This window comes from Dysidea avara, chromosome 12 (genome assembly GCF_963678975.1).
Source record: "Dysidea avara chromosome 12, odDysAvar1.4, whole genome shotgun sequence".
Classification (NCBI taxonomy): Eukaryota; Metazoa; Porifera; class Demospongiae; order Dictyoceratida; family Dysideidae; genus Dysidea; species Dysidea avara.
This window is the reverse complement of record NC_089283.1, coordinates 17,137,562-17,152,630: the sequence shown is the minus strand read 5'-3', so window position 1 is coordinate 17,152,630 and position 15,069 is coordinate 17,137,562. Positions and strand designations below refer to the sequence as shown.

Below are 15,069 nucleotides of genomic sequence, written 5' to 3'. Positions count from 1 at the left end.
TATTATTATTTTGCATATTAGAAAAGAAATTGACATGGTACAAAGTGATAATACTCTAATAGAACAGTCAGCTACCTGTAAATATACTCTAATTGAGCAGTCATTTCAGTTGTTGAGTACATACAGCTCACCTGCATAAGACCAGCAATCATTGGAACTACTTGTAGTAGTGCACATCAAGTTGTTTTTGCATACTATCTATATACACAAGCTCAGTACACAATGAAAATGTCACACTTGTCTAAGAAATAGAATTGCATGACACAAGTTTAGGGATGTTATTCCTGTAAGGGCATAGCTCCACACGGGCCTGCCCGAGCAATCATTGCTAGTACCCAGGCAGCAAGCCTGGTAAAGGTGAAGCCCACTACTATATTGTGACCCTTTTACTGGAATAACTACTACATCAAAGATTGCGTACTTGAGTGTACCAAGAACCTTTCATCAATTATTAAAACTTCAGTATAATTCTCATCACATTTGGAGTGAAATTGGAGTGTCATATACTGCAATTTGGTGAAATTGCTGACTGAACAATGGTACTGGATAATGAAAATTGACAAAAGCCAATTGTTATCACTTTTCATTGCCAGCCAGGTGAGACATGTTAGACAAATAGGGTGGGAGAAATCATCAAACTCTTTCAAATGTTTTGACATATGACATATACAAGTACAGAAGAGTGAACAAGAATCTGATGTTGAAGTTGGGACTGAGCCTTCATCCGGCTTTTTAAAGGCTGCACCCTTTTTATACAGCTTGCCGGCTGTTATTGCATGGATATCATTAGCTAGCTAGGTACACGCATGCATAAAACAGCTAGTTTCAAAAGTAAATGTGTAATAGGCTGACGATTTTTGCTAAGGTTCCTTGGCTCGTGGTAGCTAAAACAGGCTTTGCCTCTAGTGCCTATTAAACTGGCCCGGGTAAAGCAGATAAAAAACAACAAAACCAGTCCACTGTTCATAATTTACCCCTCCCCCACTAGTAGGCTCCTCTTCTTTGTTCTGTAGGTTGTCTGTTTTTCTAGTGTAGGCAAAACCATTTAATTAGAAATTTAGAACATCTTACTGAGCATAGAGTTTAGTGCGGTGGATGGGCGTGCCAAGAAAAGTATGCAAGGAAAGTCGAGGCCACTTGATCCCGTGGCGTCCTCGATTACTCCATTAATATGCTCTTTTCAAACCATTATTGTGAAGGGAAACAACTGAAATCAGGGGCGTAGGGAGGAGGGGTTCCGGGGGGTTCAGGAACCCCTCTGTAAAATTTAGACTTCTGCAAGCAGGATCCTAACACACCATTAGTGTGGCAGGACAAAATGAGTGAGCAATATAGTGTAATGGCACAGCACAACAATTGATAAAACTTACATTCATCTCTCAGGGAAGGATTTACAGAGGTAACATGAGCCCTCTTCAAAACTTGTGAAAAAGATCGATATACTCTAATAGAGCAGTCAGGTATACTCTAATAGAACATGCATGTAATATCCATGTCCATATGAAGTTTTCAGACATTCCAACATTAAATGCAAAACTTAGCATGACCTTATACTGCTATAGCTTTGGTGTGCAGTGTTTAAAGATATAGAGCTCCAGTAATTTATCACTTGTGTTATGCAAAATGAATTCATGCTATGCATATTTGTATATAGTTATATTGTTTTGATTGTCATTTGTATCAGTGGATTCATGGCTCCTATACCACAGTGAGATATAACCATCACTTACAGATTACTATATATATGTGTCTCTATGTGTTATGCTGTCTGTTTCTACTAGGTGACTTTATCTAGTGCTACCTTCATCCCAGGGGCATCATAATTAATGTAAAGCTTCTTCAAAACAAAAGGCCTTTAGGTCACTTGTGATTCCTATTCTGGATTATGCAAGTACTGTGTGGAATCCACACACTCATAAAAACTCCATTGCCCTTGAACGAGTACAAAACCGTGGTTCTCGCTGGATTTGTGGCAGCAGATTTTGTCCTAGGACCTATAAATGGTCTAAATCATCTGAGGAATGCTGTACAGAGCTATCATGGCCATCTCTTTCCACCCGACGTAAACATCTGTCATTGACAATTATCTATGATCTTCTTCACCATCATATATCTCTAAAGTTTAGCAATTACTTCACTTTTTCTTCTGCTGCCTCTACCAGATCACACTCATTGTCTATTCTATGCAAGCAGTCCTCCATAAACTCTTACCGTTACTCCTTTTTTGTGAACAGTGTTTTTTGGTGGAACTCCATCCCTTTTGACATTCTGTCAACTACACGCCGCACTACTTTTAGGCGAATGTTATACAATTTTTGTTTCTGATTAAGTCATGTATGTTTTTAATGTAGGCTTTTATTTCAATGTACTGTTGTAATGTATCCTTAGTTGTTTGGTTTTGTATTGTATTGTAGGTGGTACTCATATAGGCATATTTGCCTTTTGTATTCACCTTACCTTTTGGTTAAACTAATAAAAATAAAATAAATAGCTAAATAGCTAATGTACTTTTTGCATAAAATAGCAATTTGCTGAGTTTTGATTTATTAAAATATTGAAAGTCTCTCAGCGGCTGGGGGCTGCGCCCCCAGACCCCTGCTTCTAGTAACTCAATGCTGGTGCTGGAACCCCCCTTCAAAAAATCCTGGCTACGCCCCTGGAAATAATCAATTTATATCGCGCCCGCATATCGCAGATTCAGAGACAACTAAATCATAGATTTCGAGAGAGTCTATGACTAAATCAAGTACAAATTTCAATGCAACTCTCAGTCAACATACCTGACAGTAAACTATTTGTAAAGCCTGGGAAACCTAGCATCAACACCCAAAACTCGCAGCAAAAGGTTAGCCTGGCGCGGCCGCCCCTTTAATAGGAAATTAATCGGAGGGGCGGCCGCATTAGATGGTTACGCTAAATTTATTTCGCGCCGTATTTGGTAAATACCGCTATGTTATCATGGCTGAACGGGTAATCATTTTGAGCTCGTTTTTTTAGCCTACAGTTTCAGTAGCAGTATTCTATCGACATTCTACAAAATACATACAGATGATCTTACCCCTAAACTTTCAAGTTTAAGGAGTGGCTACTATCACAAACCAATGCATACAAATTTTCCTTTTTCCCATCAACCATCAAATTATGGAACCAACTCCCTGCTGATGTAATTAATTCCTCTACCCCTAATGAGTTTTGTAATAACTTAGGTATCACACCTGTGTGTTACAATCTTTTGATTGCTGCACAGTAATATAATATAATAATAAAACATTTTATATAAATTATCAATATACAAAACACCATTAGCTCCTATAGAGGAATATTTCCATGTTTCCTCCAGTGTGTGTGTTGATGTTTGTTTTCTAGAAGTTTCAGATCTTCACAGATGTGCTTGCGTGTGTTGCTGGGTTCAATAATATCATCAATAAAACCTGAAACAAGTAGATTAGCATTTTTGAAGTAATGCTGTACGTACATGGCACATGCATATTACATACTTTTTGCACGCACGCACGTACGCACATACAACACACACACACACACACACATACAGTACATACAATCCATGCATAGTGGTACGCAAACACATGTGTACAAAGCAAATCAGTGGGGGGGTTAGTGGTTGTATTATCACTAGAAAATTTTTCTTGTTTATTGAATTCAGCATTTAGTAGATTGAAGGTTCCCTGAAGACATTTAGCAATGAATGGATACACCCATGGGCTATTAGCCTGCAATATGCTTCGGAGAGAATAGCATATCAATGATCAAAAGATTTACAATGCTCAATTTAAAGGCCTGCTAGTAGGTATCTTAGTGGATCTTACAATCTACATTGTCTTCAAAGATCAAAGTATAATATGCATACTAACGCTATGAAAATGTTTTCATGCACAGCAAGCCTTGTACGAAAGCTTCGCAGTGGTGTGAATCCATTAAAAAATCATCATGATATGTGACCTAATTTTAGAAAACCGTTGATATACGCACATTTATCAAAATTCGTTTTATTGGTACTTTGTTGTCTACAGGGACAGAGGAATGGATTAGCTAAGTTTCAGCTTCATAAGATAAGCAGTGTGTGAAATACAGCAGTAGACACCCGGACGAGCGAATAGATCAATATGTACAGAAGACATCGAGAAAATAATCTACAGGCGCTTACATAAACCATCATAACTTACTGATACAACAGCGTACAAAGTTGAATCTTTGCTCATTTATTCGCCATGAATTTGTGAATCCACCAAGGTATAGTTTTGCCAAAGGTATTCTTCTGTGATCCGGAAGGCGGATTCATTAAAGAAAAATCATTGTAAATTCTTTCGTCACCACAACGTAAACAAACGTCTGTAAATTAGAAACCCACCTGTGTATGAAGATGAAACAAGGATTTTTGAACTCCCTATGAATAGGGGAACATGATGATGCCCAGGATTTATCCACTGGAGTGTCAATTCATCGACCAGCAAGGTGATAAAAACTTGCGTAAATGTTTTTCTGAAGCTTGCATTTTTTACCCATTGTTTTTTGAATGCGTTTTATTACAAAAGTACTATTGTGCATATATCGATGGTTTTCTAAAATTAGGTCACATGAATTTTCCATAATGAATTTTCATACTAAAAAAATGCTAGTCGTGTATAGTCACTAGTGGTGCATGTTCACTACACTAACCCACACACATATATAGCCACTTACCCCTAGCTGCAGCTTGGTAAGGTGTACAAAGTGTGTCCTCATATTCCACCTCATACACAACTACACAAACATATCAAACATACACACAATTAAAAGTTAAGGACCTCTCACTTTTACTAAGACTGTCTGAAAAGATGAGTAACAATTTCTGTGATTCTTCTTGATCCTTTCGACTAATCAAGAACTGTATCAATTCCCTGAATTTTGTTTCGCTCTTCGACTGCAACACAGAAGAAATGAACTGAGATCTTTGAGAGTCTTTGGTAGCCTCAGAGTTAGCGATCTCCTCGTCAGTGAGACAGCCACTCTCGTAGAGTAGAGCCTTGACTGATGGAGAGTCCAGTACACCATGGACTAGTATTTTAGGCATCTTGTTCTGTAGTTTGGACATGAGCATTGTGCTGGCTGTGGACAGGTCTGACAAGTCTGAATCAGCTGAAGAGACAACAATTATTGTTATCTTAAATTGTTTTGCTGAAGCAATGTGAGTCAGTGTGCGTGCGTGCGTGTGCGTGCGCATGCACGTGCGGTGTGTGTTTGTGTGTGCACATTGTATTAATTTTTGTACATACACAACTACATACAATAAGCAGAGTGCTTACCTAGTGCACTTTTCTTTTGTCGATACAAAATAGCCACAGCTCCCTAGAAATGAACATACAGGTCAATCATTTCGTTGTCATGTACAAACACCCTGTATGCCAATTATAAAATACATAGTTTTGTACATATCCACTCAAAATATTAGACACAGTACCAAGGTTAACAGTAGGTACACTAGCAAAGAGCATCCTGTATTCAAGTTACAAGGAATTACAGTAGATTCATACATACAACCATGACTCAGAAAATCTGCTTTGCTCTCATGAGGCAGTGTATTAAAACACGTACAACCATTACTCAGATGTGTATTATGTGTCTCATATGGCAGTGACAGTTAAATCCCTTTACAGTACACAACAAATACATTATCTACACATATACCACACACACAACCATAACTCAGAGAAACCAGTGCTGATTTCATGACAGTACGTATGTATGTATGTATGCATGAAAGAGTATGCATTACTAATACAGTACACAGATAGACGCACAGACAAAGTCTAGTCTTTGCAGTTTTATCATTAGCTATAGCAGCAAAGATACCACAGCTTCAAATGCACCCGGTGGTTCGTTCATGTCTAAACAAATCAGGACTAGACTTGGAACAATCAAACATACAATACAGACAAAAAAATAAACATTACACATATACAACATTACACATATACAACATTACACACATACAACATTACACATATACAACATTACACATATACAACATTATTAATGTGAATTATATAATTTATGACTGCCCATCAACTGTGGCATCATTTCTCATCACTGTCATGGTTACAATTTTAACACACAACTCCATTCCCACATTACACAACAATTCCATTCCCATGCAATGCAGTTATATTCTCCATACCTCAGCTCCCATGACAGCAATCTGAGCAGAGGGCCATGCGTAGTTGACATCTCCCCTGATGTGCTTTGAGCTCATCACATCATAAGCTCCACCATACGCCTAGTAGCAATACATACTGACAGACTGATAGAACAAAAAGGAAAGCTATGCTATTATATTAAATTTCATATGCATGTTAGGTAGGATAAAAAGACTACCTACTCCCAAATTTTCTTCACACTCTCAAAAATACAAATGAGTAAATGAAATTAATTTTGTATTTGAATGTATAGTAAACAGCACCTATAAAAGTTGATAGCAACAAGAAGCAGTGATAGCAACAAGAAGCAGTGATAGCAACAAGAAGCAGTGATAGCAACAAGAAACAGTAATAGCAACAAGAAGCAGTGATATCTGTTACATACACATACACAATTATGCCTGTTGACTAAAACATTTAAGAACGTATGTACCTTACGAGTTATGACAGTTATCTTTGGCACAGTTGCTTCTGCAAACGCATACAGAAGTTTAGCACCTTGTCGAATAATTCCACCATATTCTTGATCAGTTCCTAATATTTAAGAGAAAGAGAGAGTCAAGTACTGTGTTACATGCTACAAAGATAGGATACATGTAATTAACACACTTCTGAATAACTGTAGCTGATATAGTTTAGCAAATAAAAGTATTACCACGAATGGGAATTTTTGGAACCAAAATTGCAACTTAATATTACTATAAACAGTTTCAATAAAACTACATACATGCATACCTGGTAGAAAGCCGGGCACATCCACAAATGTCACTAAAGGAATATTGAAGGCATCACAGAACCTCACAAATCTTGCTCCCTTCACAGATGAATTGATGTCAAGACAACCTGTGTAATTGTAAAACCACAAATCAACATAGCCAGGCCAAAATTCTTATCACATCATAAATCCAAACAAACCTCGAAAATACTGACAAAATGCGTATATACTCTCAATGCAACACAGTCAATAACTGAACACAGTAACAAAAGTATTATGTGCACTACTGAGTTATAACTTACCAGCCTTTTCATTTGGCTGGTTTCCTACAATGCCAACTGGTCGACCATTCATCCTGGCAAACCCCACAACAATGTTTTTGGCATACATTGGCATTATCTCAAAAAAGTCTCCTTCATCAACAACCTACAAGCATACAATATCAGCAACTTCATTGTACATTTCCAAATGTATAACAGCTGCACAGAAATTACTCAGAACAGTACACAAATGTTAGCAAGTACACTTTGAGAGTACAATGAGCACTAAAAACTACAAATCAGATGTACTGTATCAATTGCAGAATGTAATCACAAAAAAACACTTGCAAAATTCACTACACAAGGATCAAACATTGGCCCCCCATCAAGTACAAAGCTCTACAAACGTCAGATGGAAAACACTGACAGGTAGTACGTCTGCTTTCCAGTTAAGAAAGATCTACTAAAACACTTTGCTAAACACTGACTTTGATGTCTGGATTACACCAGCCATTACATTTACCAGCAAGAATTGTCAGGTGAATGCAGTGATCAGGTGTGTGCATGTTTCACTACCATACAATACATACACCTCTGCATGTTTACTCACAGCATTGACAACATCCAGCATGTTGTATGGCTGGTTAGCACTGGGTGGGATGATATAGTTGAGAGCTGGTATAGCCCGATTACTGCATGAGAAAGACAGTAAATTTATCACATAACAAATTAACACACTATATTATTGCAGGGTTCTACCAGCTATAGCCAATGTGTTTATATTAACAACTTTTGACAAGCAGGATTGCTATAATATTATCAAAGTCCGTGAGAGTTCTCATCATGACACCACCAAGCTACTGTACACCTGCCGGTACTGCTCTTTCTCGTACACCAATTTATTAGAATATTATAAAACGTATGACAGTAATTGAGTTATACCTTTGTAGGGTGGCACATGGCTACTCTTACACAGTTTATCCATGAATGTACACCTGCAGGTATATAGGTACTCAATATTGAGCAGGTGAGTGGTGCAAGACTATATGGTTATGCAACTAGGAATACTTTCAGCGGTTCACCACTAAAGCCTAACCTCTAGTGCTAAGTACTGGAGCAACAAAGGAATAGATCTACACTACAACAATAGCCTCTATCACTACTAGTACACATCAGAGGAGGTTGGACGCGTTCACGTGAGCTGTACATTTTCATTGGAATATCTTCGTTTCAAGACAATTTTATTAAAACTATAGTGCATTTGAAAGTTTGTGTTTATTCCTAAATCTGACGGCGTGGCGATCCCCAGCAAACCCCGCTGATTTGGCTGGTAACAAAGCCAGAGTTTAAAGTGCCAATAAAATAAATTACGCAAAATCAGTTTTATTGAAGAAGGTAATACGGCGATCTCAGTGTAACGCAGTGAAGGGTCGTTGTTTCATTATACAAACAAGTCTGGTGAAGTTGAATGCATCAAATCACAATTTAGTAATTTCACACTGAATCTCAAGTGCCTTGAGAAAACAAAGTACATAGCCTTGAAGCCTACATGAAGGACGATCTGAATATCTAATGAACCACAGTGAACTCCATAGTTTTTCAGTTTAGTATTGCGACTATTGAGGGTCATGTGAAATACCAAAGAAAAGAATGCAATTAAGAGCAATATATTTAAGTAGCGCTTATAGTGCATCCAACCTCCTCTGAGTACACGTGTTTAATAAATATTCTAATAAATTAGTGCATGTGCAACCTTTGTGACATGTAAGGAAGAAGAGTATCAGCAGTTTTGTAGCTCAATAATGGGGTCTCTAGCATTAGAAGAGCTGGATTATTGCTAAGACCCTGTCTTCAGCTTAGTTCATGAGTCCAGTCTACAAAATACATTATGCCAATAGCATATGCTATATGCTATTACGTACGCTGAAATTTCATTGTACTCAGGACACTTTGTAACTACTCGGAAGACCAACATAGGGCACCCTAAAATGGGACACCTATTCTTTTTTTTGTCCATGGTCTCATGCATACAGCCCTCTGAAATCAGGACACCTCTCTAATAAGGACACCGGTGCCATTGTACTTCACTACTACATCCAACTTACAATGGGTCATCAGTATGTCTAATGGGAGGCTTCTCCTTGTTGTTCAGTGGAAGGAAATCAATCAGCTCTTTCATCCTGTGTATACACAGTACATGAAGTATCATGTCCAACAGAGAATGTATACTAGGATGCTAAAAGTATTGTGGGAAATCCTCTCTATAATGACTGCATATGACAACACAAAGAACTTCTCACTAGCATAGGAATTGCTACAGCAAGTATAGCCCAGTAGTGTCAATGGGGTAGCACAAAGCCCGTCCATCTTGGCCACTATAGGGTCATAATTTTCTGACCTTAAGTATTATGCAGGGGTGGATACATTCACTTCTTAAGTGTACATATCAGAGCTAAGTACATTGTACTACAATGGACACAGTGACCTGAATGGACAGGTTTCCCTATATTTCAAGTGGCCAACTTATTTCAGCATACAATGACACTCACTTGGATGTAATTTAGACTGCAATACAGTATACACAAGAGCTGATTGTGCAGAGTACTTACTGAGATAGTGCATCGACATCATTCTCAAATGCCTTGTGAGCTACACCTGTAACAAACACAATCAAATACTACATGTACAAATAAAACGTATCAGCCATACCTGACTTCTTTGTGTGGGTTATTGCTCCTCCCAGCTCTTCAAAAGTCACTTTCTCTTTCGTAACTTGCTATACCAACCAATACACAGACCACTACAATAGCATGCATGTACAAAGGCTTGTTGCATACTACAATACATGTAAACAGGAAGACAGTGTGCATCATATAGAGTATGGCTGACCTCCACAACATCTGGTCCAGTCACAAACATGTGTGAGCTATCCTTCACCATGAATGTGAAGTCAGTTATGGCAGGAGAGTATACTGCACCACCAGCACAAGGTCCCATTATGAGTGAGATCTGTGGGATCACTCCAGATACCATGACATTGCGGAGAAAGATGTCAGCATATCCACCTAGTGAATCAACGCCTTCTTGGATGCGTGCACCACCCGAGTCATTTAGACCAATCAATGGAGCTCCAACATCAACTGCTTTATCCATAACCTGGAAGTTAATCAACAACCTAACTACTGTATGTACTCTATAATGCGTGTGCGCACGCACACACCTACCTTGCATATTTTAGCAGCATGCATGCTGGATAAACTTCCACCAAACACCGTAAAATCCTAGATAAGCAAACAAATGAAATCTACACATTGCACAGGATTTCTTCTTGTCAAATAAACAGTAAATAAAGCAACGCAGTACACTACAAACAATCATATAGAGTTCGTACCTACCTGACTGAATACAAACACTCTTCGGCCATTGATCAACCCATGTCCTGTGATCACCCCATCACCTGGAAACTGTACAAAACATCCATGGTAACAATTCATATACGTAAACAGTGAAATATACTGTCCCTATTACCAGTAATCCAAGTACCAAGTTACTTTTTGACATATGGTGGTATTAAGGTTCTCATTCAATAAAGTATATTAAGGTTTGGGATTTTCTGGCCAAAACAAAACCAGCCTCACAACACCTTTATGGCACCTTGGCAGTATTGCTGAGGTATAAGCAGTGTCTACAGAGTAGCCGAAACACTTCCAATAAGTTCCTACAAAATTAAATTACTGACTGACTGACTAACTAACTGTCTGATGCCTTGAGACAAGTATGGCTTGACAACCACCGAGGGTATGATTTTTTCACTGTTACGTCACTTCAACCCTTTGGCATACCGCAGTACGTAAAATGCATGCATCATGGACCTCCTGTGTCCCATTTCTTCACAACTTTCACTTACAATGCAAGGTGTCATTTTGTGGTAGCACATATGGCTTCCGTGTTCTCATAACATTATTTATCTATAATGCTGTATAACAGGCGATCCCATATTAGTGCATGGTTTTGTCGAGTCACCATGGGCATACAGCATGTACAAGATTGCTATTGTACAGACCCCAGCACTTTCTGTAGACTTTAGATCTACAAGCACTGCACTTGTGACAACCCTTGCTAATGTATAATTATATACTAGGGTAAAATGTGTTGCAGCTTGTTTACCTTCTTGCTGGGATGGTCCATACCAAAGTTAGAACAGGAGTGTTCCACAAACATGTCATACTCTCTGAAACTACCCTCGTCAACTAGAAGCTTGATTCTTTCCCTTGCAGTTAACCGTCCCTGTTTAGTAATTAAAATAAAGTCATACACTTTTCTTCATACCTTTCCATGTTGGGCTTCTATCCTATCTTTGCCTCCTCCAACTAACGCGCGTTCTATTCGCGACTCCAACTCTTTCGAGGTGTTAGAAGAATACCTTACATGGCGTATGGCCCGACTGATTCCACACCGGGAGGAGAATAACCGCTGCATCCCCTTAAACAAAACTATGGTGTGCTCTTTTTAGAGGTTGTATCTCGTGATCCTTATTGTATCTCGTGTTGCTGTTGTGATTGCGGCTGGATGTCAAGGGTGGTACGGAAGCCTTGCTTTTTAGCTGTCTCGGTGTGATGCAGCGATGCCCTCTATTTAGTTATGCATAGACTGTATATAGCCATGCAGATCATTTCGCCATTTGTTTCTTTTGTGGGCCCACCCACACACAACTAAGAAAAACTCATTTCTTTAACTCTCTTTTACATATTTTAGTGAACAGGAGAGTGTCCCCTAGATAGTGTTGAACTAATTACTGCATGCGTGCATTGCGGGAGAGGAGTCCCTCATGCACTGATAATTAATAAAAAGTGACTCGGTGGTACCCACCAAAATTGACTTAATGACAACAATTACTTGACTGGCTCACTGTTATATGGTCAACGTAATTACATGAGTTACGAGGCAAAGATTGCTGGCAAAAACAAGGAAGCTGTGACTGACGTAGTCATTGTGTGCTCATCGCCGGATAGGCGCTAGCCAGGGCTATCACTTGGAAACAGAAATAGGACCATTTAATTCCAGTCACATAGTTTTGGTTTTTACTGTAAAGTTAATCCAGTATCCTTTATTCCTGCTCTTAATTGGCTAAGTCACTTGCTCAGCATAGCGATTTTTGTAGTCTTACTTTAGTGTGCACGATTGCCTATTTTCTTGAATGGAAGCCACTGATTTTTGCCCCAAAAACATGGCATCCACCGTAAAATGAATATGAAACATCATAATTTTTAATATACTGCCAACTAGGTACTTTCAGAAAAACATAGCTGTCAAAAAATAATAAAAAATCTGCGACCAAAAAGCAGTTAGCTAGTACATTTTTCGGGAGCTAGGAACGCGTCGATTATTTTATTTCGGGAGCTAGGAACGCTTTGACGTATTGTCATGCTAAATGACGTAATCGTTATATAGCGTCGGTTATAGTTGTGATCGGTGTTGTGTGTGTGTGTGTGTGTGTGCGATATTTGTCGGTTTAAAGCGCCAAATATGGTGAAATTTAACTTCTTGGGTATGTTTCAATGTTACTGTATAGTGAAAGGAGTGTGTAGCTATATTGATGCACGTGACTTGCGGAAAATGCAGCTGGCAAACGCCTAATTCCCTTTTCACTGCTTTTTAGATCGATTCAAGAGGAAGAAAGCTGCTAATGATTCTTCAGGCAGGCTGTCTGGCCTTTCAAGGCAATTCAACAAGTGGCGACAGCGGTCTGCACGAAGTCTTGCTGCTCTCCTGCCATCGAGTAAGCACAAGAACGGTGAGACTATAACTTGGTAACTACTTAATGATTATTATCGCTACATCACAGAGGTCCAATCCTCCACCAAACAGCGGAGAACCACTGAGAAGCCTGGTCGCAGCAGTCTCCTGTCTTTAACGTCACTTTTTAAGCGAAAGCGTAGCCGCCAGCTGGAACAGACATCTGCTCCACTCTTGTCACTTAATAATGACAGCAGCAGTAGTGACGAGGTACCGTGTATCAGTGTATCCTCAAACTCTGAAACTTGTAAACGTTTTATCATCAGAACAGTACAAGTGACTGTTCAATTAGAGTATTTTAGCTGTGCGTTCTATTAGAGTATTTTAAAACATTGGTACAAATGTAAATGTGTGTGACCCATTTCTATCTTTCATACAGTCCATGGAGGTAGTAATACTGGATACTCCATCCAGTAACACCTTGGAGTCTCAAAGTAGTAATCTTTCTACTGATCATGACCAGGTACAACTATATAGTTTGTGAGATCATGTGACTGTGTAATATTTTCACAGGTATCTACCAGACATAGTGCGTTGGGTCAGATGCCCGAAGATGAAGTGATGGATGTGAGGAATTATGTAATATCTTAAAGTATGTATCATTTATTATTCAAACAGCTTGATTCAGTAACAAGCATGGGTGAAGGCACAGATGACGTATGTAGCCTAAAACGATGATATACAGTTGTAAGTGTTTTGTACATTTACAGGATATAGTGATGAGTAACACAGTACAACTCAGTGGTAGAAGCAACATCAACAATAACAACAACAGCAGTGCAGTCGATGATGATATGGTTTGTGCTGATGAAGTACGTATCACACACACACGCACGCACGCACGCACGCACACACACACGCACACACGCACGCACACACACACGCACACAACACGCACACACCACACACACACGCACACACCACACACACACGCACACACCACACACACACCCACACACACACACGCACACACACACACACATGCACACACACACGCACACACACACACACACACACACACACACACACACACACACCCACCACACACACACACACACACACATAATATTTATATTATCATTTGTGACACATAGGCATGTGAATGTGTTGATCATGGAGAAGCATCAAAGATGGAGGATGCGGGCTGCGCAGAGCTTGCATCATGTGCAGTGGACAAGGATGACATGATGGTTAGCTAATTTAAGTGGGTTGGTACAAACCTACAGATTTGTTTTCACAAATAGGTGCTGTGTATGTATCCATGGAAACCTGAGGAAAAACCACCTCCAAGGTTAGTTATGTATACAATTTGAAATAATAACCTATTATTGTATGTATTTAGTGGCCACACCAGTGGTAAAGTTCAAGATGATTCAGCTAATCATGATTTACTTACCATTGTTGCTTCATTCGTCATTACCATGTTTACTGCTGGCCTCATCATGACTGTTGCCTTTTAAGAAACACTTGACTGCATGAGTATGCAAAACTATTAATTTTTAAGATGAAATACATGTATTGTATTACATGTTATGGAAGTTTTGGGGTATACAGTTGGCACAATTGTGTTACACACATGTAACAGGAATAGCCAAGAAAATTTGCTGCTCAAAATAATATGCAATGATTAGTGGCCACACCATAATATACATACAAATTCTGTGTAATATCTATCGTACATCATGGTTTATCTGTGACTCAATGGTGTGCATGTCTTTCGATACTGGCTGACTGAACGTGATTTGTTTGCTTGGAGGCAGTAGTTAATCTCTTATTTTAATTTATCAATTAATGATAGGCACTGGAACTAGGTGCATTAACATGAAAATATCTGAGTATAAAATTGATAAATGGGGCAAGTACCTAAAAGGGCTGGAAAAGGCCAACCTATCATGACTTGATCTGCAGTGGACCACCGGATTCCAGCAGAGCACCACACTCAGTGTCACCAACCAGGGAGACACCACCTGTACCTATAGCTATAAGTAGGTAATGTAAAATCTATTCACTTTACCAGTAATAAAAGTTAATGTATGCACTGAATAGAGTAGGAGGGTGAGGTCCTGAGGTGGCCATATTACACTGGTCCCCAGACCCCAGGTGC

At 39.1% G+C, this 15,069-nt stretch overlaps 2 protein-coding genes across 2 annotated transcripts; one reads left to right on the top strand and one right to left on the bottom strand.

Moving 5' to 3' along the window:
- Positions 1–3,230: 3,230 nt before the first annotated feature.
- LOC136241745 (propionyl-CoA carboxylase beta chain, mitochondrial-like) lies at positions 3,231–11,715 on the bottom strand. Its single transcript, XM_066033041.1, has 17 exons — positions 11,499–11,715; positions 11,337–11,456; positions 10,565–10,633; positions 10,394–10,450; positions 10,059–10,325; positions 9,879–9,945; positions 9,779–9,824; positions 9,275–9,349; positions 7,780–7,861; positions 7,212–7,335; positions 6,930–7,037; positions 6,628–6,728; positions 6,176–6,274; positions 5,304–5,346; positions 4,813–5,136; positions 4,702–4,761; positions 3,231–3,431 (listed from the first exon to the last, which is right to left on the bottom strand). The coding sequence occupies exons 1-17, from the start codon at positions 11,646–11,648 to the stop codon at positions 3,310–3,312; spliced, it is 1,914 nt and encodes a 637-aa protein (XP_065889113.1). The 5' UTR covers positions 11,649–11,715; the 3' UTR covers positions 3,231–3,309.
- LOC136241748 (uncharacterized) lies at positions 11,677–14,554 on the top strand. Its single transcript, XM_066033046.1, has 10 exons — positions 11,677–12,717; positions 12,829–12,963; positions 13,015–13,175; positions 13,345–13,428; positions 13,479–13,532; positions 13,584–13,622; positions 13,676–13,777; positions 14,060–14,155; positions 14,210–14,256; positions 14,308–14,554. Exons 1-10 carry the CDS (start codon positions 12,696–12,698, stop codon positions 14,423–14,425), a joined length of 858 nt encoding a protein of 285 aa, XP_065889118.1. The 5' UTR covers positions 11,677–12,695; the 3' UTR covers positions 14,426–14,554.
- The last annotated feature ends 515 nt before the right edge of the window (positions 14,555–15,069 follow it).